The sequence below is a fragment of the Numenius arquata genome, chromosome 3, assembly GCF_964106895.1.
Source record: "Numenius arquata chromosome 3, bNumArq3.hap1.1, whole genome shotgun sequence".
Classification (NCBI taxonomy): Eukaryota; Metazoa; Chordata; class Aves; order Charadriiformes; family Scolopacidae; genus Numenius; species Numenius arquata.
Window position 1 is genome coordinate 49,187,270 of NC_133578.1, and position 27,037 is coordinate 49,214,306.

Below are 27,037 nucleotides of genomic sequence, written 5' to 3' on the forward strand. Positions count from 1 at the left end.
GCCGCCCGTCGCCTTCAAAGCGGGCGGCGGTGACGGTGCGGCCGCCTCTCCCGTCCCGTCCCGTCCCGTCCCGTCCCCTCAGGAGAGCTGAGCCATGCTGCACTGGGGATACGACGAGCACAACGGTAGGGGGACGGGGCGGGGGGGGGACAGGGGGAGGGCGGGTCGGGGGCGGCCGCGGTGCTCCCCCCCCCCCGCCCCGGAGCCGTCGGGGCGGCCGCTGCCGCCGAGGCCAGCGGGGTCGCTCCCGAGGGGCAGCTCCGGCGGCTCCCCAGCCCGGGAGAAAGCTGGAGGAGGTCCGGGAAACGTCGCCGAGGCTCGGCGACGTGAGAGCCAGCAGATACTTTCTGTGTCTGGGAACGATGCAAGGCTGGCTGCTGAGAGAGGTGTTCCCTGCGGGCAGCATCACCTGCCGGAGTCGGGTCCGGGGGCTGGCTCCGGGTGGGAAAATTGTGCCGTCTCCTTCTCCGTAAGGATTTCATTTGCCCCTCGAGTTGAGCAGGGGCACGTCCGTATTAACTGAACGTGAAGGGAATCCTTCCAATATCTGAAGGGAGCCTACAGGAGAGCCGGCAAGGGACTCTTTGTCAGGAAGTGTAGTGACAGGACAAGGGGTAATGGTTTTAAATTGGAAGAGGGGAGATTTAGATTAGATATTAGGAAGAAATTCTTTCCTGTGAGGGTGGTGAGGCACTGGAACAGGTTGCCCAGAGAAATTGTGGCTGCCCCATCCCTGGAGAGGTTCAAGGCCAGGCTGGATGGGGCTTTGAGCAACCTGCTCTAGTGGAGGTGTCCCTGCCCATGGCAGGCGGGTTGGAACTCGATGATCTTTAAGGTCCCTTCCAACTCTAACCATTCTATGGTTCTATGATTAGACGGTCACAGAGATCAGCACCGATCGGTGGGGCCTTTCTGACTCCTGCTGCATTCTGCTTCTGTGCTACGGTGGGAAATAACTGGGTACTAAAATCAGTCATTTGAATGTGTAACTATGCACCTACGAGGAGATGCTTCTGGATTTTAGTTGTTTCATGGTTTCCTTAATCTTGTGGGTCTTTGAAGTCCCAAGGTGTGCTCATCAGCAGGCTTAAAGGCTTTCCTCTCTTTTGCATGGTAAGTCATGCAAACGCTGCTCCTCTGTGCAGACTGGCTCACAAGTCTTGCAGGTAGAAATGAAAGTGCTTTTGTAAATTGCAGACTCAGCCCTGATAAAGTAAATGGAATAATTTACGTTGTCTGTTATAATACATGGAGAAATAAAACGCCACGATAGTAAAAGGAGAAAGCTATATGTTTGCAAATACTAATGCCTATAGGGGTATACTTCATTTATATTATTACTTGAAGTGTGGAATACTGTTTGCGCAAGTACAACCTTTCCTTCCTTGTCTTCTTATTCAGTCTTTTCTGGATGGATATACTTTTCCTGAAAAACTGGGTGGTGGTGGATCACAGTGATGTTGCAATGATTAGGTGTGTTATCTCCTGTTGTGCAGTCTGCTCTACCCCTCCCCTGAAGACGTAAATGGGTCTTGTTTTTCAAATTTGTTTCTCCATGTGTTTTCCAAGAGTGCTGTGGACTTCACCTGCTCTGTCCAGATAAGAAGCCCACTTTCCCTCCCTTATCCTATCCCTCCTCCTTTGCTATTCTCAACTTCTAGGAAGGGGAGGGCACCAAAATTTCTATCAGGGTGGTCCTGGACCTTCTTTGAGGCCCCATTTCTCCTATAAAACTCTGTTTACTGGCTGATAATAACATATTTGGGGTGGACATTGACTTTCTCCCTCTCCTCCTCTCTTGGAGCCCCCAGCAGCTGAGGTGGGCAGTTCTCCATCAGTCCATCCCCTTTCCTCTGCCTGCTACAGGAGGCTAAAGGAGAGACGTGTGGATACCCAGCACTTCACTGCTTTTCCCTAGCGTCAGTTTTATTTCTCAGCTTTTTCCCTTTTTACGCATTTATTTTATTGGGTTTGCTTGTTTCTTGTTTTGCTGAACAGCAAATGCAGGAGATGCTTGCCCTGATTCTTGAAAAATTTTGTTGCCTTGCGTGGCCCTGAATAGCTTCCCTGAGACTAAAGTTAGCTTCTGCAATTAAGGAGGTAGCAAAAAGTGAAATCAATTCAATTTGGTGCAGTCACACATTAAAGTCGACTTCCTGAAGAGTTGGAAAGACATCTGCATTCGCTGCGAGTTCTGCGTCTGTTACCTGCGGTGATAAAAGCGCTGGTTTTCTGAACTGGAGGAAGACTCATTTGCCCCTTAGCAATAATAACCTGTCCTGGAGTGAGAGACACAGGACTAACTTTTCTTCTAATGCTGGGGAAAATTGCACTTTTAGAAGACTCTAGTGTCTGAATTTGTGAAAATATTTACTTTATAGCCAGCCAGGCTCTGTGGGATTCAAAGTTTTAGTGTTTTCGAGCCTTGCCAGGTGCAGGGACGAGGAGGAGCAAGGCTTGGGCATTTGACCCAGGCTGGCCAACAGGATTATTTCACACCATGAACGTCACATCCAATATAAATTAGAAAAGTTTGCTGCATAGCTCTCTCTCTCCCTTGATGGTGATGGTCCAGACAACTCCTTGCCCCGGTGCTGGAGCCCTGAGGCCTTCCCTTCCTCCTGAAGCCATTGCACTCCCAGTGTCCGCCATTTGCTGTCCCTGCTGGGAGTGCACAGCTTCTGCTGAGAGAATGGGCCGAGTATAATTCCTGTATATCTTATATCAGTATCGGGATTAATACTGGTTCTTTAGTGTTATTGTTAATTATTTAGTCTTAGTCTATTAAATCTATTTATATTTCAACCCTCGTGTTTCTTCGTGTTCCCCGATTCCCCTTTCCGGGTGGTGAGGGATCATCGGGTGATAGGATAATTGTCTAACGACAATAGATTGTTATGGGTTCTCTCAAACCATAACATTACCGCAACACAAATCATTTTGTACATAAAATAGGCTGTCAAATAGGTACGCGTACACCTCTGCATATATGGTGTATCTATGTATAAGGACGGTCTGACTGGTAGACACAGAACTAAATGTCCTCCCCTGTCATGCGTGGAGTTCTGAAATGCAGAGAGGCAATTAGTTTCTTTCTATGCAAACTTTGCCCTTTACTTTCGTGCCTTGCGGTTTTGATGGTGCTTATGGAGGGAGCCATAATGCGGAGGTCTTGAAAACTGGCTTGGTTGTGGCATCCTGCAATGCTTGTCTGTGCTGCTCGGGGTTCCTGTGAAGAGGGGAACGTCCTTGCCCCTTCACAGCAACAGTCCTCTTAGTTAATGGGGAAATTGCCTTAGTTAAAAGACAAATCCAGATCAGTTGCCTTCAGTTGAGTATTTGTTTAATAAAATATGTGGAGAGTACTTACATGTATTTTGCTTTGCTGCAAAAATGTGTCTCGGTGTAGTTACAACTATAACACTGAGGTGTTTTGTAGATAAAAAGGGATATGAATTCCCCCCCCCCCCTTTTTTTTTTCTCCCTGAGAATAATTACATAATTTTGGTCTCTGCTTTAAAAAACAGCACTTGATTTTACCCATTATGAGTTTCCAATTCTTTTTATTAGAGCTAATCTTACAGTCACCTAACTAAATTATTTGCAAACTTAACTATAAATTTAAGCATTTCACAAGTGATGAAACCCGGGCAGTGGATTCTTCTTAGGAAAAAACAAGAATGTGATCCTGCAGAGGTCAGACCGTACATGTTTAGTTTGGAGAAGAGGAGGCTGAGGGGGGACCTCATTGCCCTCTACAACTCCCTGAAAGGAGGGTGTAGAGAGGTGGCTGTTGGCCTCTTCTCCCAAGGGAATAATGACAGGACCAGGGGAAATGGTCTGAAGTTGGGGCAGGGGAGGTTTAGATTAGATATCAGGAAGAATTACTTTCCTGAGGGGGTGGTCAGGCACTGGAACAGCCTGCCCAGGGAGGTGGTGGAGTCACCATCCCTGGAGGTATTTAAGAAGCGTGTAGACATGGCACATGGGTGGGTGTGGGGTGTGGTTGTGGGTGTTTGTTTTGGTTTGGTTTTGGTGTTTGGTGTTCTGGGTTTTTTTGTGGGTTTTTGTGTTGGCTGTTTTTTGTGTTGGCTGGACTTGATGATCTCAAAGGTCCCATCCAACCAAGAAGATTCTGTGATTCTGTACCAAACTAATAACCTTTCTGCATATAACAGCAAACTGTCCAGAAAAAAAAAAAGATAAAAATAATAAAGATGTCACTTTTACGTAGGTACTCTGTTTGTGCAAGTCTGGAGGCTCACTGCAAGCCAGCTGTGTCCCGCCGTGTCTCCGCTGGGCTTGTTTGAAGTCAGTCCAGCCTTTTGGTGGAACTCACCGCTTCTAACTCCGGCCGGGTAACAAAAAAAAAAAAAAAGCAGGGCTGTTAGGTGCTGTAGTGAGTTGTATTTCCTGACGGACAGACTCATAACGGCTTCCCCGACGAGATGTAACCCGTGGACTGAAGGTGCGCAGCTCCGGTGGGCCGGCCATGAGCGGCCACAGCCCCATCTGAAAGTGACAGCGTGTGTCACCTCTGGTAACTCTGTGTCCAAAGCAAAGGCGTGGGATCTGCAGAGCAGTTGGTTTAGGTTTTTTGTGGTAAATCTTAGACATGAGGGCTTTGATTGTTCAAATGGCTGGAGAGCAGCCCTGAGGAGAAGGACTCGGGGGTGTTGGTGGATGAGAAGCTCAACATGCAGCAGCAAAGTGCACTGGCAGCCCGGAAAGCCAACCCCATCCTGGGCTGCATCAAGAGAAGTGTGGCCAGCAGGTCATGGGAGGTGATTCTACCCCTCTACTCTGCTCTCGTGAGACCCCACCTGGGGTACTGTGTCCAGCTCTGGAGTCCTCAACACAGGAAGGACATGGACCTGTTGGAACGGGTCCAGCAGAGGGCCACGAAGCTGATCAGAGGGATGGAGCACCTCCCCTATGAAGACAGGCTGAGAGAGCTGGGGTTGTTCAGCCTGGAGAAGAGAAGGCTCCAGGGAGACCTCATAGCAGCCTTCCAATATCTGAAGGGAGCCTACAGGAGAGCCGGCGAGGGACTCTTTGTCAGGAAATGTAGTGACAGGACAAGGGGTAATGGTTTTAAATTGGAAGAGGGGAGATTTAGATTAGATATTAGGAGGATATTCTTTACTGTGGGGGTGGTGAGGCACTGGAACAGGTTGCCCAGGGAAGTTGTGGATGCCCCATCCCTGGAAGTGTTCAAGGCCAGGCTGGATGGGGCTTTGAGCAACCTGCTCTAGTGGAGGTGTCCCTGCCCATGGCAGGCGGGTTGGAACTCGATGATCTTTAAGGTCCCTTCCAACTAACCATTCTATGATTCTATGATTCTATAGCTACTAGGTCGTCTCCTCTAGCAAAAGAACATGTTACCACCAACAGGAGGGAGTTTCATTAAGTTCAAGAATCTAGTATATTTAATTGAGCTCCTTAAGTAAATTAAAAGAATGAAGAAGGGTGAATTGCTGAGTTTCACATTCCTGGGTATGTCTTGAAGTACGTATCTGGAAAATTAAACTGTATGTTACATTGAGTCAGAGGCATATAGTTCAAGTCCAAATGCAGAAGAAATTTTCTCCCTGGAGATCCCACTGGCTGAAGTCTGGTCGTGTGACATGTGTTTGAGCATCAGGTCCATCTTCTTCCAACTGCAAGGAGTTCATTTCCAGCAGTCCTACAGAACGTGTGCTTTGGGCTGGGGTCTGTAGTGATGCACTGAGTTACGGCTTTCCTAGGGTGGCGGGAGTGTGACAATTGTATCAGATTGCTGGTAGATAATCCAAATAAGGAACACCTCTCGATACACCCAAGGGGTAAAAATTTCTGGAATTTCTTGGTATTTTCGTGTATGTTCTGTCAGTCTTGTGTTACTGACAGATGTTTAATCGCCAAAGCAAAAGGTGATGTGGGTCATCTGAGCTAAGGACGAGTACAAAAGCAGGTACAACGTCTTAGTTAGAACTGGAGTTTATTGCTGAACACTTAGCTAGTGCCAGAATCACAGCCTCGGGTCCTCCTTTTAGCACATTCGTATTAGTTACGAATGCAAATCATTCCTATTATTTACTGTAAAATAACTATAGTCACTGCTGAGATGGAGTAATAGGACCAAGTAGTTAAGCTCTCCTCAGCTTAAGAATATCCTAAGCATTAAAATTAAGTAGCAGTAATCTTTTTCTAAGCATCCTAAATTGCAGCAGCTAGTTAGGTATAAATGATGGAGTGGTACTGCTTCAATTAATAAAATTGTACATTGCGTCTCTAACTAGGATCTAAACATAATAATTACAAGCTAAACTGTATGTAATTAAAATATTTAATAGCTTTGATGACCATTTGAAAAGTGAGAAGTTTATATTTCAAACCAGTAGGATTTTTATCTTCTGTCTTAGAAGTGGTTTGCTTAATGAGTTTAGTAAATGAAGTAATTAACAAAAGGGCTTTTCAAAAAACTCAAGACTGGGGGCCCTTGCCTTTGTTCTGCCTGAGGTTTAAGTCTTAGACTGGTCTTTACAAGCTGCTCCTTCCCTCTTCTGTTTTTGGGTGCTGCTGAGAGGAGAGTCGGGTTCTGCCCAGGTGGCTGAGCAGGCGGCTTCCCCACGGCGCCGTGGGACGCTTCCCTCCCTGATTTACTGCCGGGGAGCTCGGGTTATTTTAGCACCTGGGAGTTTCTGAGCTATATTCACTTCTATTGAAGTCGAAGAGAGAAAACTGTCTGACAACTTTTGATGTTAGGCCATTAATCATAGCGTAATACATTTTAATCCTTTTTTTGTCATCATGTTTATTGAAGTGTTAAGCCAAACGGCTGATTTTTAGACTGCAATCAGCTACCTTCAATATAGGGAGTTATGACAATTTCAAGTGATGCAGATTTTACAAGATGAGGTTCTGATGCTCATCTTTAAGCTTTTCTTATATCCAGTCTCTCTCAGTTGATTTATTATGCTTCTTACCCACGATAAGCCTGGAGGAAAAACAAGTGCTATGCTATTTGCAATGCTGAAAGTTCATTAACCCTGCAGACTTTTCCCTTTTCCCTTATCTTACCCTCTTTTCCATCCTAAACCTTGTTTGCTATCTTTGCCTTCTAGAACATATTCCCCAAGCAGCTTACTGTTCCTATTTTTCTTCTATGAGGCCTCTTTCATCATTGTTTATTATTCAAATATGGTTCAACAGTGGCACATATATTGTTGATGAGCATCTATGTTGTTCATAGATATGAACGCTATGATGTTCAGTAGATAAGAATGGACATCTCCCGCATCTCATCAATGAAGCTTTTCTTACTATTTTAGAATGGCAGTTGTCAATTTTCTTACATCCATATTGTTGATTTACAGGGACAATGCTTTTCAGCTGACACTTGGCTTAGTTTGCACAGAGAGAGGAAGCTTAACTCGAGGCACAAGCTGGAACATGGGAAGTTCCATTTAAATACGAGGAAAAACTTCTTGCCGGTGAGGGTGCCAGAGCCCTGGAACAGGCTGCCCAGGGAGGTCGTGGAGTCCCCTTCTCTGGAGATCTTCAAAGACCCGCCTGGATGCAGTCCTGAGTGATGTGCTCTGGGCAACCCTGCTTTGGCAGGGGAGTTGGACTGGATGATCTCTAGAGGACCCTTCCAACTCTGACAATTCCGAGATCACGAGTGTCGACTAACAGCTTCTTTAGTCTCTTAATTTCTAGCTAACTCTCATGATTGGTAGTGCAAGTCTGTGTCTGGAAGATCTGCTCCCATTTATCAATAGGAGGTAGTAGAAACCCAAACCTTGTGCAGGCACCACTGTCCTGAGTGTTCCTGTTCTTTGCCGGTTTTGTCAGCTCTATACTAGTGTGTGCATGTGTGTGTGTAGACGTTACGGTTGGAGGGTGACTCTCTCATGTTGTGTGGGTGCAAACCCTGCTGGTTTGCCGGGTTGGTGGGTTGGGAGGATGTGATGGGTTGTCAGTGATGCTGAGGTCACAGGCGCTGCCATCAGGCCCCCAGGAGGGTACACGCACCACTCAGCCTTTTTGTCTTTTTTGACATCTCCCCATCTCATTCAGCATAGTCAGTAGAAGGTGTGTTCTTAGGTCTTTTGCAGCCAATGACTAAGGTATAAAAAAACCCTTAAAGCAGGGATTTTGGATAGATAAGAGGTAATCCTTAATGACATAATGAGATGTGGTACTAGGCAAAAACGGCATGTCATAAATTTATTGGGGCACAGTACCTGTTGGATACAGGATGCTTGATTTGAATAAGCATTTATTGGATGTCATGTGCATAGTTGAGTCTTAACTGTGAATAATTAAATATCTACCTGTTGCGCATGGCCTTGTTCAAAGGCCAAATACAGTTAGATACACCATACAAGGTAGATAAAGGGGTCCTGAGAGCTGCTGTTGCAATGTGTTGCAGCAAAAGTAGCTGAATATTTTGATCTGTGTTTTTCTGCTGCACCCTTTTTGAATGTAAAAAATGTAAACAAGAACAATTCAACAAGAACAGTTCTGTAAACAAGAAGCAGGGAGCTGCCGTCAAATGAGACTTCTCCTCCAATGCGTTGCAGGGCCTGCCCACTGGAAGGAGGTTTTTCCCATCGCTAATGGAGACCGTCAGTCACCTATCGACATCAAAACAGAGGAAACCAAGTATGATCCCTCTCTCCGTCCTCTAAATCCGAATTACGATCCAGCTTCTGCTAAAATCATCCTTAACAACGGGCACTCCACCAGTGTTGAGTTTGATGACACCGTCAACAAATCAGGTTTGTTCCTTCCCTGTTCCACTGTGTCTTCTTCCACCGTTTCCTGAGCAGAGTGCATACAGCCTGGCCATCTCTCACTGCCGGGTATGAACTCCTCCTAAACAGTAAGGCTTTGTTCCTCTGCACAAGAGTTTCCTTTTCCCCCTGTCTTTCAGCGTGATACGATGTGGGAACCCATTTGGACATGAGTTCGAGGTTGCATTTCTTAGAAAGCGCTAGGATTCCCTTTTCACGGGGATGGTTTGATCCACCCCAACCAGCTAGATAGTGCCAGCCCCCCTGTTTGAACAGTGTTGTGTACAGTTTTTCAAATGCTGCTCTCTCTCACTGCAGATGAATCCTTTGTGTCTCATTACAGGTTCATTCCAACCGAATTGCTCAAGTCTCTTATCTTGACTTTAGCTGCAGGTTTGGTTATATATTTTTTCCCTTTTTTAGAATCCATACCTGGACTTCTTGTGTCAGGGAAGAGCCAATACAGAAAAAATGAAATATATCCCAAGTGATCCCTTTTCTTCTCTGAAAAGTGCTATTGTCCCAGTCTTTTGTAGGAGCACGTAGCTTCCCTTTTGGCAAGCGATAATTCTTATTTAGAAGTTCTCTGGGTTTAGCATAGTCTTTGTAATGTTAGTGCCTTCATCTTTAAAACCTTCTCTTAGATGGTAGGTAAACTAGCACACCTCCCCTTGAAACTGTAGGAGTGCAGATTCTTCAAGCAATAAAATCCTCTTGTGGTTGTACGAGGCTTAGCTGAGGATCCAAGCCCATATGATGCTTTCACAAGGGTCAAAGCCAGAGGAGGACTCATTTGTGATCACCGTGTCCATTAGTCCTGAGGACCTATTAGCTTATAGTGGCAACAGGGAGAGACACCGATGGAGACAGCATCAAACTTTGCTTTCCTGGGCAGTCTTAGTTTAATTCTCAAATTTCCTGTCAATACAAGCAACATTGGATGTTGCCTGAAAGCCATCAGCTGACCGTCAGTGATCTGCTCTGACCTCGTGTGTGTCAGATGCCACGGGACTTCCCAGAATTAATCTCTGCTTCAAGCCTAGTAGGCGTGGGTGAACTAAAGCACATCTCTTAGAAAAACATACAATCTTGATTTCAAAATTTCCAGCGATGACGAACCTACTACAGCCTTTGGTAAGTTGTTCTAATTGTTAATTACCCTCACAATTAAAAAAATCGAAATCACGCTTTTTTTTCTGGGGTGAGTTAGATCAACTCAGTCTTTAAAATAATATTTAGAAAAAAAATTAATACATATGAAAATGAATACACCAAGAACTTCTTCCACTTTCTAACTCCATCCAGTGACAGGGCCTGAATGTAGTGTTTCTGTAGGCTTACACTGGTACCGAAGCAGGTACCACCAAAGTGGTAATGTGATCCTCTTCTTACTGCTTTCCTCAGGTCATATCTCCAAGGATATTATTCATGTCATGGCAAAGCACTGACAGATGTTGATCAGATAATTACCAGATGTAATCCCCAGTCTCCTTCAGGAGGCTCCGTATCTTCTATGTATGGATTAGATTCTTCAGTCCACATCATGGCTTTACGTTTTGGCCATTATCATGCCTTACTTATCAAAGAATTCAAATCCTTTTGTATCCATAAACTGAGTTATTCACTATTTTCCCTAATATTTGTCACTGATAACCTTTATCAGTAATGTTTTTGTTTTCTTTCAGGTCATTGATCAAAAAATACTGAATTTTCTAGGGCCAAAATTTGGCCTCTGGGGCACCCCTGTGAAGTAAGCACTCCTGCCATATGGTGGTTTTATGAAAAAAAATTAAATAATTAATTGGTACTAAATACATTAGCATCTTTTAATACATTATTAACTGACTTCCATATGAACTATTTCTTCACTTTGGCCAGCATTGAAACTGGGCTGTCAATTCTGTAACTGGTTAGTTTTGCTTATCCTCTTGGGTACCACATTAGCTCCCTTCTATGAAATTGGTCTGTTGATGCTTCAAAGAGCTCTTTTTCCAGCTCTTTTTAAACTCTGAGACACTGGTGTTTGCCTTAAATAGCTTCTGACTAACCTCTTCCTTAATTGCTGTAGGAATGGAAGAGTTTTACCATCACTATATGATGTGGTACAAATACACAATCAGGCCATTTTCCACATATTTTTGGTAGAAGTATTTCATTAATGCTGATGCATTTCTATGTAATTGCTTTCCCTCAGCCAGTTAGAACACCGATCTTTACATTTCTAGGATCATTTGCCTCCAGGTTTTCAGCCCTTGGAAGAAGGCATTTGTTTTAGGAGTGCCACTTCCCCACCCGCTTTGTTCACTGGGTTTATAGGCTCTGTAAAAGCAGGTTTTTGAGTTGAAGTTTTAAGGAGGTCAGATGTTTTTCACCACAGACAAACAGTTCCAGTTCCTTCTCATTAGCCAGGCTACTTGTGTTAGCAGATAGGCAACTTAAGAAATTCTTCTTTTATCTTTATTTAGTGGTATTTTTTTCCTAACAAAGTTTAGGTTTTGGACTAAAACTAGAAGAGAGAAAAAAATCACTATTGTCCTCCCCAGTGCTCTTAATTTAAAAATCATCTGGTTAAAGCTTCCATCCTTTCCCCTTAAAATCTCTGTAATGAGCCAGTAAACCAGCCCAGACTAATTCCCAAGCCCTCAGAGGAGATACGGAGCTGGGAGAGTGGGGTGATTTGGTTTGCGGTGAAAAAGGAATCTTTCTGAATGTGATTCTTGTTCAGGTCACTGTGCAGAGATGGTTTGGTTCCAACTCTGATTAGCAAAAGACGAGCACTTGCAAAAGCAAAACAATGAAAAGCCCACCCATATGCGTGCTAAGTAGAATAGAATAGAATAGAATAGAACTAGACTAGACTATTTCAGTTGGAAGGGACCTACAATGATCATCTAGGCCAACTGTCTGATTAATTCAGGGCTGACCAAAAGTTAAAGCATGTTATTAAAGTCATTGTCCAAATGCCTCTTAAACGCTGACGGGCTTGGGGCATTAACTCCCACTCCAGGAAGCCTGTTCCAATGTTTGTCCACCCTCTCGGTAAAGAAATGCTTCCTGATGTCCAGTCTAAACCTCCCCTGGCACAGCTTTGAACCTTTCCCTTGTGTCCTATCACTGGATACCAGGAGAGAAGACATCAGCACCTCCCTCTCCACTTCCCTCCTCAAGGTGATAACAACATACCCTTTAGTGAGCCATAACCCACTAATCTATACATAAATGCAATTTTGAAAGTCATATCCTGGACAAGCGAGGGTTTCTGTAGTACTTCAAAAGAGAGACAGCTTTTGAGAAGGAGCAGGGGGCTGTCCGAAGACTGAAGTCTGGTGTGAGGTTAGAGGATGTGGGTAGTGGCTCCCGTTCTTGCAGTGAAGCCTTCTCCTCTGCTTGGGTTTCCAGTGCTGACCGGGGGGCCGCTCAGTGGGACCTACAGGCTGCGCCAGATCCACTTCCATTGGGGATCCAACGACGAAGCCGGCTCTGAGCACGCGGTGGATGGGATGAAGTATGCGGCAGAGGTAAGGCTTTACAGGAAGTCATCTGTACCTCTAAGCTTGTGACTGATTTTCCATTGTGAGAATAACGTTGCCCCTCCACTTCCTGCTTTCCACTCTCCCACCCATTTTATCAGAAGACGAGCGGTCTTCCTGAAGTGTTGCTTGTTTGGTCCTTTCTCAAAGGAGAACCTATTTGAAAGCTCTGGAGAGGATTAAAAAAGGAGTACAGAAGACAAGAGCTTGATAAGAGCAAGATTTAATGTTCAAGAGTTACTTTAAACTTTGTCTTTCACTGTCTCTTCCTTGGAGAATGTTTTCAAAGTCAGCTTCAGTTACAGTCCACAGAATTATTTCATGTGGGGCCCGTGCAACATAAAGTTTATGCCAGGCTTAGGACCGTTGCGTTTTGCGGTGCATTTGGCAAAAGTCGTGTTGTATGACTTTGTGACTGACTTTGGGAACCGCACCTTAATATTTGTGGCATGCCTGCTGTCTGTGGAGGTACTGCACTTTAGTGGAGGCAGGGTGCCACAGGGAGAAGTGCACCGGCTGCTCTGGCACGGAGAATTCGCTCCTGCTCTGTCTCCTTCAGTGTGTTTGAGTAGTCTTCTGGGGTTAAAAAGAAGTAAAAAGTATAAAAATAAATGTTAATGGAAAAATAAAAGACATAATACTAAAGAAGAAAAAAAATGAAATGTATGCACAGTGGTGTGATCAGGTTGTACTGGAAATGCTATGAGAGATAGTGGTCAGAAAAAAATCAGTTTTCTAAGACTAATGGGGAAAAGTGACATTTGCAGTGTTTAAAGGCTTATGTTTTCCACAGGAACCAGGTGAGATGGAATATAAAGAATTAATAGAGGTGCTTTAAAACCATTAAGTACCAAAACCAAATTTCTAGCTGAGAAAATATATATATGTTTCCCATCTAAGAAACCAAATGGAAGGAGAAAATATCTCTGAATTTCTAGCCAGTCTAAAAACCTTTCCGTTACCTGTTGTTTGGGTAACGCTCCACAAGAAGCTCTCTAGATGTCACTTTGGCTTTGGGATAAGAAACCCAGAATTAAGATCAAGGCTTCTGAGCACTGTTCACACAAAAGAAAACACGTCAAGAAGGAGACCCGAAGATGGTTTCAGTGCTCCCCTTCATAAGGAAGATGTGTAAGATTTCAAGAAAAAGCATCGACTGAATTGAAGAAAGAATTAGTGTACAGGTAAAGAAGACTGCAAGGTTCAGCCCCCTAAGCCCACCAGGAAGCAGAAGGGATCCATGGCTCCATTCTTTGTGACAACGTATGGTCTGATCAAGGTCTCTTCACAAGCTGCAGTGACAGAGCGGTGGTAAGATGGGATATATTCCTTAAAGAGAAGTCACAAGCCCTTGAGAACGGGGCTGTACCCAAAAGCGTTTTCACAGCTCTGTTTGTTTGGGGGTTTTGGTTGGGGAGGGGGTTGTTTTGGGGAAGGGGGTGGCAAAGCTATGAGGGAGTGGGAGTGGGCTTTATTTAGTTGCGGGTATTATGCTTTTTGTTCTTCATTGGTTTTTTTTTTCTTCTTTTTTTTAAAATCCATAATAAAAGTCAATTTTGACTGAGAGTATCTGTTTCCTTTTTGTGCATGTGAAAAATGTAATTGTTTAAAAGTTGTTCAATGTAGCTTTTGTGAACTTAACAATAGCAGGTGGTGCAGGTACTATGAGCTGCACGATACTAATGCATCTGAGAATGGTTTAGAGTACTGTGTTCTCCTCCCAGTTTAATTTGTAATACTTTTAGCAACTTTCCTTCAGGGATCTCTGAAGCTGTGAGCCAGCATGTGTTTCATTGTGAGCATACATGGATTATTATGGGTTTCAGTGGGATTCCTTACTTGCTGGAAGTAATGTTTCAGCACTTTAGAGTCCAAGTGCTTAATAAACATTAATTATACACTGTAACACTGAGGAACAGGTCTGGTTTAGATATGGAAAATTAAAACTCATAGAGGTTAGGCAAGGACTGAGATTTAGAGTCAAAATCTTCACGCTCCTAGATTCCCATTTCAACCATGCAGCTACCTTGCTTCCCATAGAAAGCCTTTAAAGCAAGTTCCAGCTTTCCTAAATTGCTCTTACTTTACAGGTCTTGAAGTGCTGTATGCCAAAAGAAAGCCTTTTTTTTTTTTTTTTTTTTTTTTCCCCAGGGGTTCATCCCAGTTTAAGTCATGCAGTGGAGCTGCTTTTCAGCATTCCTAAAGAGTATAGTTCAAAGCCTGAAAAGATGGTCACCAATTTTAGAAAAGCCAGTCCCGTGCCCTGTTTCTGAGCCTCTCCTTCCTTATCTAAAGAACTGTGGGCAGTAAAATTTACTAATCCACTGAGGACTTCTGAGAGTAATTGATGTTTGTGAAGTGCTTAGTCTTAAGCGCCGTGTGAGTGTTTGTGCTCTCTCCAGTTTGGCAGTTGGACCGTTGCTTGAGGCTGGGACGTCCTGGTGCTTCCCGGGAACCAGAACCTCCCGTTGAGGAGGGTGGCCAGGATTTAGGAGACCTGGTTTTGCGGGGGGGGGACTGAGGTGGTATGGGGGTAGGCGTCACGGGCTTTTCGTTTCCCCTCCTGGCTAGGTGGTGTCTTTAAGCTGCTTAAGCAACTAGCACAGGAACAGCTCCAGAATAACGCATGTCGGAAATGCGAAAACTCAAACCTGAGATAATCAAGCTGCTTGTAAGTGCCTAACCGCTGATAACCGTAGAAAATGACGTTTGGAACGTGTCAAAAATGAAGTTTTGAGGTTCAAAAACTAAACTAGGAAAAGATGTTAAACTAAACAAGGGAAAAGAGGTCAGTGCAAGTTTAACGCATGTTTTCTGCCTGTTTGCTAGCTATTTGCGTGGCTGATTAATGTTACTGAAAGCTTGATTAAGGAAAAAGAGGAGCAACTAATAACGTTCTCATCATTTTCAATCACTTTTTAAAATCAGCTGTACTAAAAGTGGACTTAAAAGCTTTAGTTATATAACCACGGGATATCTTGTCTTAGCTTCTCTGTTCAAAATCCGGGGACCCAACAGCAGTTTGCCAGGCACTGTTGTGTGTTGATTGCTGCTAAATTTTGAATAATCCCAGGCACTGGAAATGCTTTTTGTCATTTGTGTGAACTCTCTATTTACCAGTTTCAAAAAATAGCTGCCTTTAGAAAACTGAGTGGCTATGAGTACAAAAGAGCAAAATAGAGTATCAAAACCAGTAAAGTTGTAGTATTAATTTGTGACTATTTGAGTTCAGCGGGAGTTGATGCTGTCTGTGTCTCTTGCTTTTCAGCTTCATGTGGTCCACTGGAACTCAGAAAAGTATTCAAGTTTTGTTGAGGCAGCTCGTCAGTCAGATGGATTAGCAGTCATGGCTGTATTTCTGAAGGCAAGAAAAAAATGCTTTAGTCTTCCTGATAAATCTGCATTATAAACCCAAAAGTATAATGCTGGTGGTTGGTGTAATTATTGCTAAAGATACTCGTTTTATATGGGCATTAAATGATAACTGTTTCCTTCATGCTGTTTACTTTCCCTCAAAGATAAAAAAATATCAGATTAATAGATTTGCAAGACAGTGAGGCTTTTCAGTTTGCTAGTCTGCACTCCTGTACGACATAATTACTGTGAGTAGCCAGAGTAAATACTGTCAGCGAGGGAGTGGATCTTCTTAACAAACCAGTACTATTTCTAAGGACCAACTAGTCACAGGCTTGTACTCACAAAATCCATCAGATCTCCCCTTCACTTAAGTAAGGTTATGTAAAACAGTTTCATTAGACGTTCGCTTTTTGATTATATAGTTTTGCTATTTTTTCTCTGGAGCTCAATTCTTTCTTTTTCCTCTGGTGTTAACAGATTGGTGAATGCAACCCTCAGCTGAAGAAGATTACCGACCGCTTGGACACCATCAGAATCAAGGTGAACAAATGCTTCTAAAGGAATGCTAGTATTGGTGGTTGGTTTTGTTGTTTTGTTTTTTTTGTAACCTGGCTGCTACTCCCTTCACCTTCGTGTTCTCTAGTTTCATAGCTATCCATATCTAACTCTGATTTGAGACAGTTCAGGGGCATTCTTGTTAGGTAAAGTGGAAAACTAAGTAGACAAAGAGTAATTTTTATACAATAAGAGAGCAGAGAAAAAGGCTAATTCCTCACAGAACCTAGTCTCTGACAAATGTGTTGCTACGAGAATAGCAACAGGAGTAGAACATACTTTATGGGAAGTTATGAAAAGGATGAGGGAAAGGTTTCTTCCCCTGTTTTGCTGAGGTACAGGGTGAGAAATAAGCTATTGTTTGTGGGAGGGAAATCAGGCAGACTCACAACATCACGTTGCATACAGGCATCTCTTGCCTGGTAGCCAGAACAGACAAGAAGAAGTCCCAGCCCATGGGCCTGGGAGGAGTCAATGGGGAGGGGAGCAGGTGGCAGTAACCTGTGGGGTTACTCTGCCAGCCCTGTAGAGACCACGTTGAAAGTCTAACATCTCACCTCTTCCTCCAACTTCCACCTCACGGCTGTTAGTAACTACGGGGAGCCTATGCTAACATGGTCTCTTTGGTGATGTCCTGCTGGCATCAAGGATAGCAGCAGCAAAGCTGTTGCTGAGGTAGGACCTCATTGGAAGGGCACTGGCTCACCTGCTGTGATCATCCAGGATGATCCGCCCTATAGTGGAACAAGCGCTGCTGCCTTTGGCATGATTTATTTTGGCCTCTTGCTTTTAAATAATATTGCTCTATTCTTTCTTTTTTTTTTTAACTTTGAGTAAGAAATGCATTTTAACATATATTTAAACTAGAACCACCGTGAACTTCTTTTTTTTTTCTTTTTTTTTGTCTTTCCAGGGTAAAAGAGCACTATTCACAAACTTCGATCCTAGCTGTCTGCTTCCCAAGTCCCTGGACTACTGGACATACTTTGGCTCTCTCACTGTTCCACCTCTGCTGGAGAGCGTCATCTGGATTGTTCTGAGAGAGCCCATAAGTGTTTGTTCTGAACAGGTATTGTTTGATTTTTCACTGGTGTAGAGATGTTGCTTTTGTAAGACTTGAAATTGTAAATGCCACCCCAAAAAAATATTCTTTTGCAGACCTTGGCATCGCATACCTTATCGAACTTCCGAAAGACAAAATAGGTCTTTCAAATTTATCCTGACTTCTTGTTGCCTTTCTTTGCATAACAGCTGTTTATTGTCCATTTTTAAAAAAGAATCTGCATTCTCCAAAAATTAACAATCAAAAATAACCCACAAGGAACTTGTGGGAAAGAGGGTTCTGGTGACACTTAGGAATCCTGGAATTTCACTCGATCTGTTTATTTGCATATTTTGCTCAAACCTCTTTTCTGGCATTTTTATTTGGCAGATCAGTAGTAAATTTCTTCTTGCGTTGCAGATGTGGCGAATTTACTAGAATAATAAATTCAGCTTCATGCCATATATGAATGTTGCAGCAGTGACACCCAGTGGGCTGATCATCTTAGGCATAAAGAGTTTTTCCCACCGGAGACCCTGAAGCATGTCAGATTATAGCTTCTAATACTGGATATTGATAAATATATCACCTGCAATATGTTATCAATATTCTGGGCACACTGTAAACCTTAAGATTTTTTGTACCACAGCGTTTGTCTCATTCATGGGTAATTATACAAATACCTCAGGAAATTGAGTACCCTAGGCCACACACTCAGCAGAAATGGTGACTTCAGTCTTTGCGCAAAATGTTAAAACAGTTCACTGAATGGGCTGCTTGATAGTCAGGAGACTGCAGATTCTGTTTGTAACTGAGTTAAAGTCATGTATTTGCTCAGCGCGTCCGTTTTTCACTCTTCCCACTCCCCTCAATCTGGTTTTGTAAGACTTGTTGCGACGTGTGTGGATCTGGGATTGAAGAATTTGTGTTATCAACTTCCCCGAGACAAGCCATTGTTCAGGTTAAAAGGTTCTTATTTGGGCTGATCTACAATTAATACGTTCTAAAATGTGAAATACTGCATGCAAACACCCGTGTGTAACAGGTTCAGAGGATGTGGTGTCAGAAACAATGTCAAATACAGTGATTCTTTACTAGTCATTTTTCATAGACTGTAGCTATATGTTATGTATTGAAGTATAAATGTGCTATGTTCTTACAAATACAAGCATGCATGTAGCTAAAAGTGTTTGTTTCCAGTAATGCCCACCATTGTGATTGATCAGGCATCACCATGACTGATACTGGTTTTGCCATTTCATTTTATTAATTATTTTTAGTTTGAATTTGTCGTGGTTTCAGCCGGATTTAACGAAACCAGACCGACAGATGGCCCTTCCCCTCCCCTCTCCGCCCCCCCAAAAGAGAGAGGGAGGAAAGAGATAAAGAGATTCAGAAGTTTAGAATGAACCAAACTACTTTAATGAAGAATTAATATTAAAATAAAAATAAAGAAGAAAATAATGAAATAGATACAATATATACAAAACCGTATCAAGCTCCCAGGATGACAGTCACGTCACCGGCAGGCACTGGGGAAGTCCCAGACTGGACTCAGTGATGGATGGGAACTGGATTCCAGCTCTGGAGTCAGGAACACACGGATCGGGATCAAAGGCAGATGGACAGACAGAGTCCTCTCTGGACGTCGGCCATCGCAGGAAGGGGCTGACCCTTTGATCCCTCAGCTTTTATACTGAGCATGGGGCAGATGGGATGGAATACCCCAGTTGGTCAGGTTTGGGTCACCTCTCCTGTCCCCTCCTCCCCACCGATGTGACCCCTCTACGTTTTTTCCGTTTCTGACCCTCTAAGGGGGCAAATAAGGAAATTGGCTGCCCTTGGTTGTTACAGCAATAAGTATAAGCAAGGGCCTCCCTGCACACCATCCCTTGGCATGGAGCACAAACATTGGGCTGATCATTCTGAGAAGGAGCACTTTTCTCCACAATATGCCGTTACTTTCAGAGAGTTAGAGGAGGCCGAGCTAGGGTGTAAAGTTACAGAACAGAAAATTGGTTCGGTTTTACTTCAAACCGGGACAGAATTTCTTCAGGGCTTTACAGTTTACTACCTACTTTTGGGTGCACTTTTCAGGTTGGAAGAAATGAAAAATAAATTTTAAATTTTTAGAAACTCATAGGGATCCTGAATTAAAGATGTTAGCTTTGAATGGGGTGAAGAAAGATAGTATTGACTTTTTTTTTTTTACTCTAAATGCAATTAAGATGCAAAGTGCCATGCAACTAAATGCTCTATTATAATGGAATTATTTTTGTGCTGTCCTCCCTTTGGTGACCTTGAAGGGAAGTAAGGTGGTCTATAGAAATAGTAAATAGAAATATTAGAAATTAGACAAAATACTAAGCTTCAGGTCAGAAATCGGACTCGGATTTCCCGAGGTTTAGACACGGAGCTCTGATCTGGGTTTCTGCCGAGATCAGCTTAAGCAGAGAAGCTTATGCAGAGGTATGAAAAACTGCTTGTTGTTCATCTTCTCAAGGGGAAAATTTGAAATTTCTCCTGGTTTGAGTACGTGTTTAATATATCAAAAGTGCTAATTACAGAAGCTTTCTATAGCACCACACCTACTATTGCAGGTAAATGGTGAATTTCTCCTTTAACAAGAAAATGCACACAGATAAGAAATCTAATTTTTGCCATGAAACATTCCATAATCCCCAGACTATAAAATCAATCTAAAAAATATTTTAAAAAAAATGGTTTAGATCAGGTTATGGAAGACAAGTGTGAACATAGGAAACAATCCTTTATGTGCAGTTTCATTCTTACACATGTTTCGGGAGATTTTCTTGGTAGGCGTCTTTTTTCATCTGCAAGGACAGAAACGGTGGAACTGCCACGCAGTTCCTGTTCTTCCTGCTGGAAAAAAGGTGACAAGTATCTTTAGTATTTACTACATGCTTTTGTCATTAGGATGAGCTTGAGGGTTTGCTGCTGAAACTTATGTCTCTTTTGATTGCAGCTAGCCAAATTCCGCAGCCTCCTGAGTACTGCTGAGGATGAGGTCGCCTGCTGCTTGCTGAGAAACTACCGGCCTCCCCAGCCTTTAAAGGGACGAGAAGTCAGAAGGAATTAAAGGAGTAAAGCCAGGGTTGTCTCCCTCTGAAACCAAAAGCTGAATTAATTTTCGTAGTTAATATACTTTGTGATTTATTTTTTTTTTTTAATTTTTTTTTGTGAGTTGCTATAACAAATAAGTGTTGTTTTGTTATTGGTTACTATACAGTCATTTCTTACAGACAAGCATGTCCTGGGTTGTTGCAGGTTCATCGATGTTAACAGGTCTGGCTGTGTTTGAGTGCGTTGGTCGAGGGGCGCTGAGGCGTTAGTGCACAGAGGGCACTGCTAATCGTAAGGGTCAGATGTGGTGAAGGAGTTGTCCAGAATTTGCCACGAAATTACTGAACAGGATCCCTGATATTAATGTCAGTAAAGGATGTTCTGGGATTATTCTTCTGGTGTCTAACATAATATTTAGCTCCTATTACATCACACTGTAATTCTGAAGAAAAAAAAATATTTCAAGAGTGATATAATTTCATTGCTGACTGCTGCAATACCATGCTTACCTAGGGTGAGAGGGCATGGTCTCAAGTTATGTCAGGGGAGGTTTAGATTGGACATTAGGAAAAATTTCTTCACCAAAAGGGTTATCAGACATTGGAACAGGCTGCCCGGGGAAGTGGTGGAGACGCCATCCCTGGAAGTATTAAAAAGACAGGTGGACGTGGTGTAGAGGGACATGGTTTAGTGATGGTTTTGCCAGTGTTAGGTTGATGGTTGGACTCAATGATCTTAAAGGTCCCTTCCAACCTATTCTATTCTATTCTATTCTATTCTATCCTATCCTATCCTATCCTATCCTATCCTATCCTATCCTCTTCTATTCTATTCTATTCTATTCTATTCTATTCTATTCTATTCTATTCTATTCTATTCTATTCTATTCTATAGTGTGGCGGTGTGCTTTCCCTATTTTTCTCCCTCTTCCTCCCTCTCCCCCCCACCCGTGACATATTCTTACAATAAGCAGTAATACAGTAATGACTAACAGCATTAAAGTAAAACAGATGTTTATATGATCCCGTTGTTCTGACTGCTTCGTAGCAGTGACAGTGTACTGATTGATTTTTTTTTTTTTTTTAAGCAGCAAATGGTAAGGATTTTGTATATTGCAGGATCATGTGAGGTGGATTAGGTATTTCTGAGTTCCGCCGGGTATACTGATGAAACTGTCCTGAAACCTGAAAACTGCAAGGTGGAAGGGTACAGAGGGAACTGTTTGTTCATGCCTAAACTCAGTCTGTTGCATTTGGTGAACGATAAGGGACTGTAACGCTACATCCATGTAGCGTCAGACTCCTACCGCTTAAAATCACGGCGCAGGAGTAGCTGTTGCTCTAGACCCTTCCGTGCTAAACACGTGGCATGCTGCAGTGTGAGACGTACGTCGCACACCTCACACCTTGCAGTGGAGCACAGCACTGCTCAGGGATGTAACATCTCCCAGGTACTGGCTGAAATTCTGCTGTCCCAGCTGGACTTAGGGGGTTGCACTTAGATCCCAAGACCAAAGATAGCATTTAGAGCAAGCCAAAGAAATCAGCATCAAGTCAATATCTGATAAAAGATCAGCCCTCGATAGCGATATGATGTTTGAATGTCTGTCTTTAGGAATTGACTTGAGCCTGTGTTTCTCTCAAGAGCTTTTGTTATCTAAATATAATTGTTTGGTTTATGCTAAATTTATTTTTATTATTTTAATGAACTTGCCATAGGCTGTAGCTTAGTATAGGATTAGGTTTACCCTCAGACTCTGAGAACTACAAGTGAAAACCAGTGGTATCTGAAAGAGGCAGCTAGAGGTTTCATGGGCAGTGAGTACCACCAACCTCTATAGTACTTCTGACCAAGCTGATCTTCCACGTCTGCTCTCCATGAATTTGCTTTTTCCTAGGGTTTATAGACTGTGCCTCTTGCCTCAACAGATCTTTTGTTCTTAGATGGACAAATACGAGGGAAACAACAAACAGGATTGACTTTATATACCTTCTTATAATTGAATAAATTAGACATAGAGACATAGATATTTTAGTTTAGCTTAAGATAGGTGGATTGGTTTTGTTTTCTCCTCCCCAGAATATGGCTACTATTGCTGCAAGGCCTCTCAATGCCTTCTGAATGTTTTGTGAAGGAAAGAACACAAATAGATCATGGAAGAAATAAAAGACATTTGGCAGCGGCAGCAGGTACAAGTATTAACCAAAGGGGAAAAACCTGCAGGCACTTTTTGCTTTCTGGCACAGGGAGAAGAATGCAGCTGGAAAGACCTCAGGCTGGTTCTTTCTGAATGAGGACCTCTGGAAAGTGTGCATGGAGAGAGCGAGAGTGTGTTGCGTGTTTTCACACCCTTTTTTTAGACTTAGTGTTGGATCTGATATGTTTCCCTGTCAGGGGAGTAGCTGCGAACATGAACAAAAAGTTTACAAATTGCACGAAGGTTATAGATGTTTGTTTGCCTGAGAAGAGAGAGTAATAAGGCTACGGCTTCATATCAGAGACAAAGGTTTTACACATTTTTTACATATTGAAATCAGTGAAGTTGATCAAGTGCTTTGATATTTATAAGGATTTTATCAAAATAAAAAATGGATTTTATTAATGTGTCTTGTATTTTCTATCAAAGAGATTCAAGTTCTACAGAGAAAGCTGCAGTTTTATAACTAGCGCCTGCAGCTCTAGTTTTGGAAAAAATAGTCACCCCTCATTTGAAGTCTGTCTTTGGGCACTGTAGTATTACGTATCTTTTTTATGTTCCAGGTAAAATGTCTTTGGCAGTGCTAAGACATACAATCAATTGTACATAAAGTTTCTGATAGCACTTCTTTGGAGCTATTGACAATTTATGTAGAGTTATTCAAATAAGTTTTAGAAGAAGACATCATTCATGGTAATTTTCCTAATGTGGAGATGCTGTGTTGGCACTAGGTTGACCTAGCATGGTACTGCACCTGGGCAGAAAGCTGGTGGTGATGCCTGAAAAGACTAGAAACGCTCGGTTGCCTGAAATCCTTTGGGAACAGCTTCCCAGATTATTTCTCTGCTGCAACTGTAAGGTGAGAACATGGACTCAGTCTCAGCACTGAGCACTTGGTTGCATCCTCAGTCACTGACTTTATGCCCAACCTGCACTGAATCTCATCCAGACCACACGACGAGCTCCCAGGGATTTAAATCTCAACTGAGGACTCTGTGCTGGACTAACATGACTCTAGAGCACTCAAGGCTGAAATATGTCCTCACCCTGCAAGCTGCAGGTCTCTTTGATCAACCCTTTACCCTCTGACACGCTTGGAGTCTTTATCCTAAGAAGAATGAAATGCTCAGTGGCCAAAAAACATAGGGTATTTGCTGAAAACAGTAGCTGTCAAGTATTGTATATGGCAGGATAGTTGGTCACCCATAAACTTCTTGTCAGAATTAGATACACTGCAGCAGAGCCTTGGGGTCAGCTCTGCTGTTTTTGGCACAGGAGGGAAGCAGTGCCCTCTGCTGTGTTTATAACCTTCACCAGTCATGCCCATGGTGTCTTTCATGTTGCAAAGCCAGAGTTTACCATCAGCCTGGCAAATTTCTTTTACGTCAAAGAAAAAAACCCGGGAAGTAGCCGTCTTTCCTTCTGGAGAACAGTAAGGGCTGAAGATCAGGCAGACATCTCTTTGCGGCCATACACCCACTGTCTAGGTACCTGTGCTTTCTCTGCCCCTGCAGAGATTTGTCTCTCTTGCTTCAGCAAACAGGACTTTGCTGGCTGTCCGGACATGAACTGGGACCTAAAAGAATTCAAGGAATCAATTCCAGGAAAAGAACCCAAGCCTCCCAAATACTCAATTTGAAAATAACTTTACTGAAAAAATGGAATATGGCATATAAATAAAGTAACATAATAGAAAGAAATATGTAATACAATTTTTATCAACTTAATGGAAAGGAAATTTGGGGGTTAGATTCTTGGAGCTTTAGGTAGGCAAGGAGCAGATTGCTAGAGATAAATCTTGTCTAGCCTTCAGATTTTAAAAGTTGCAAATAATCGAGAGACTTAGAACACCTGCAACCACAGCGTGAAGGTATGAGTGCCAGAGGAATGCTGCTCTGGAGATGCTATTTTCTTTTATTATCTATGAACTAGTAAAAAAAGCATTGTGACAATCTCCTTTATCACTCTGATGCTAGATAGACTACATCTAACTTCTGGCCTAACTGCTATATTTTTTTATTCTCTCCTCCTCCCCACCCCCGCCCAGGTCTGATCTTGCTTTGTGGTTTTAGCTGTGGAGTTAAGAGTTTGTTCCATTTTTGGTTTTAATGACCATTGCTTACCTATCCTCGTTTTTCTTTGGTTCTTCTTCCCTGGCATCTCTTTAGGACTTAGGATAAAAACCTTAACTTAGAAAGCATCCTACAAAACTCCAGCCTGCTTGTTTTTCATATTAAGTCTTGAGATTGATTGTTTGTACGGATTTAGCCTAATAGAGATTTGGTCCATGAGTTAAATCTCTTAGGTGCTGTTATTTCCATGCCTTTTATTCAGGAAGTGATTACTCTATGGACAGATGGCCTTTTCTGGGTTTCTGCTGTCTTCGTTACACAGGAGATAATGCTGAAGTGCTTAAAGAAAAAATGTTTCTAAAATAATGTTTTGTTTCCTGTTTCTGTCAACCTCTCCATCGTTTATGCCAAGTACAAGTTTTCACTGTGGTGAGACATTTGCACGTGACCTGTGTTGGCTTCTCTTGTGCAGCACGGTTTGGGGACAGAGGATGTCTCTGACAGGAGAGTACAAAGAAACTCTGCTTAACAGAACTGATGTGCTTCACAGTCAATTCCTGTCTCACTTCTCTTTTATCATATTTTACCCACATACTTGGGTACATAACTTCAAATCATTTGTAGATGCTCCTGACAGTTTCGTTTTTCCCATGCAAATCATACGGGTTGCATGCAACAGATAGATGAAATGTATTTTTTATAAATATCTGATTTAAATACTTTTTTCTGTGTCTCTCATTTGAAAATATTTTGAATAAAGCATCCGCTATTTAAATGTCAACATTTTGCTTCCAGTTCTTCCCTTTTCTACAGTTGTATGAACACCAGACAGAAATGCGCTCAATAAAATAATTTAAAAACAAAACCAGAAAAGCACTTTGGCGGTTTTGAGGAAAAAAGGAACTCGTCATCCTCGGTGTTTTTCAGAGTCTGTTCTTGATTTCTGTTTTCCCTTTGTCCTGTTTAAACTCCAGCTTTTTTGTGTAGTTTGTGATTTCATGAAGAAACAGTTTACCTGGAAATCATCAAAGATCTCAGCACCCAAACCTGTGTTCCAAAACTGATTTAAAATGCTCGTGGTTATTTAGAAAGCACAGGTACCGATGTATGGATAGCTGAAAGAATGCTGTGTCCCCAGGTCTGCAGATGGCAGCAGCAATCCAAAAATTGCTGAAGATGATGTGAATAGTATTTGTTACCTATTGCATTGCAAATGCTGTTATAAATAAGAGCAGCGTCTTACTGTTGTATCAAACTAAAGAATACAAGATAGTGGTACTGTGCCATTCAACAACATATTAACTTTGAAGGCTGTTAAAAACGTCTGCAGAGACCAGCCAAAGACAGAGTCACAGAATATTTTTGGTTGGATGGGACCTTTGAGATCATCGACCTTCCAGCCTGTTGGCCCAATGCCCAAAAGAAGCCTTGAATCTCTCGAAACAGTTTAGCTCATCTTCGTGACTGGTTCAAGGAACCTTCATCAGGAAAACAAAAGCCAGAAGCAAAGCCCAGGACAAAGCCGTTCACAAATGTCTGCTGCAGCACGTGCATTGGACCGGATTAGTTTTGAACTGTCCGATACAAAGAAATAACTATATAAGGCAAAATTAAAGCAAAACTATATATTAATTAACATTATTTGGGTAGCTGTAACGTGATGTGTAGTGTCTTCAGCAGATACCCTGAGCAAATCCTTTAATTGTTCTCTTCTGTACTCACAGTCTGATGATGTTAATGTAATTACCGTCCTTACATACTGTTCCTAAAATGTTTAGCAACTCTACTGAACTTTCTATGTATATTCTCTCTATATATGTTTATCAATATATACACAATGCACTATATGCGTATTATGTATATGTACAGACATACAGCGTAGAATATACAGGAAGAGCTGGAGGATGAGTCTAGAGCACAGTAGGTTGTGTTGAGTGCTGTGGAATTAAGCTGACACTGGACTCCACCAGCCTCCTGAAGTCAGCAGGCAAGGTCCTGTGCCCAGAGAGGCTTCAGTTCTGCTGTGTGGATGGTGTCAGTGACAGCTGCATTCAGTAGGTAGGTATGTGGGAATGCTAAATATACGACGTTGAGACGATGCTACCTCGACAGAAGATGTGTCTCCTGGATGTTGGAGATGACCAGCGCTCTTACATGCACTGGCAAATGGTGCTGATGATACAAAATCTCGTTCTATTTTGACATACGCTCTGGAGATAGATGTGTGACTGAGGACAGAGGGATTGGGTTTGAAAAGGTGACAACAGACTAAACTATATTGAATAATCTATGCCGTTGAGCTGACTGTGAACAACTGAGTGGTGAGATGTGAAGAAAATGAGGAAAAATGCCAAAGATAGGAGCATGAACACCAAAAAAAAACTTCTAATAGAAGAAGAGGCCTTTTGCAGATGGCGTTT

The 27,037-nt window shown here is 42.6% G+C and overlaps 1 protein-coding gene across 2 annotated transcripts; it reads left to right on the forward strand.

Annotated features, from left to right (window-relative positions):
- On the forward strand, positions 1-25,391 carry LOC141463574 (carbonic anhydrase 13-like). Of its 2 annotated transcripts, XM_074146085.1 has the most exons (9): positions 63-125; positions 8,568-8,765; positions 10,659-10,689; positions 11,268-11,272; positions 12,180-12,298; positions 15,579-15,674; positions 16,145-16,207; positions 17,136-17,291; positions 20,251-25,391. In XM_074146085.1, exons 1-9 carry the CDS (start codon positions 95-97, stop codon positions 20,362-20,364), a joined length of 813 nt encoding a protein of 270 aa, XP_074002186.1. In that variant the 5' UTR covers positions 63-94; the 3' UTR covers positions 20,365-25,391. The 2 variants fall into 2 exon arrangements, with proteins under 2 accessions (XP_074002187.1, XP_074002186.1); XM_074146086.1 differs by lacking the exons at positions 10,659-10,689; positions 11,268-11,272 and having other exon boundaries at positions 1-125.
- Positions 25,392-27,037: the final 1,646 nt, after the last annotated feature.

Bases quoted from the DNA above. Each gene is read 5' to 3' on its own strand.
- LOC141463574 (XM_074146085.1), top strand. From the start codon at position 95: ATGCTGCACTGGGGATACGACGAGCACAACG. The intron at 126-8,567 runs GTAGGGGGACGG...AATGCGTTGCAG, and splicing joins GGGATACGACGAGCACAACG to GGCCTGCCCACTGGAAGGAG. The intron at 15,675-16,144 runs GCAAGAAAAAAA...TGGTGTTAACAG, and splicing joins TCATGGCTGTATTTCTGAAG to ATTGGTGAATGCAACCCTCA.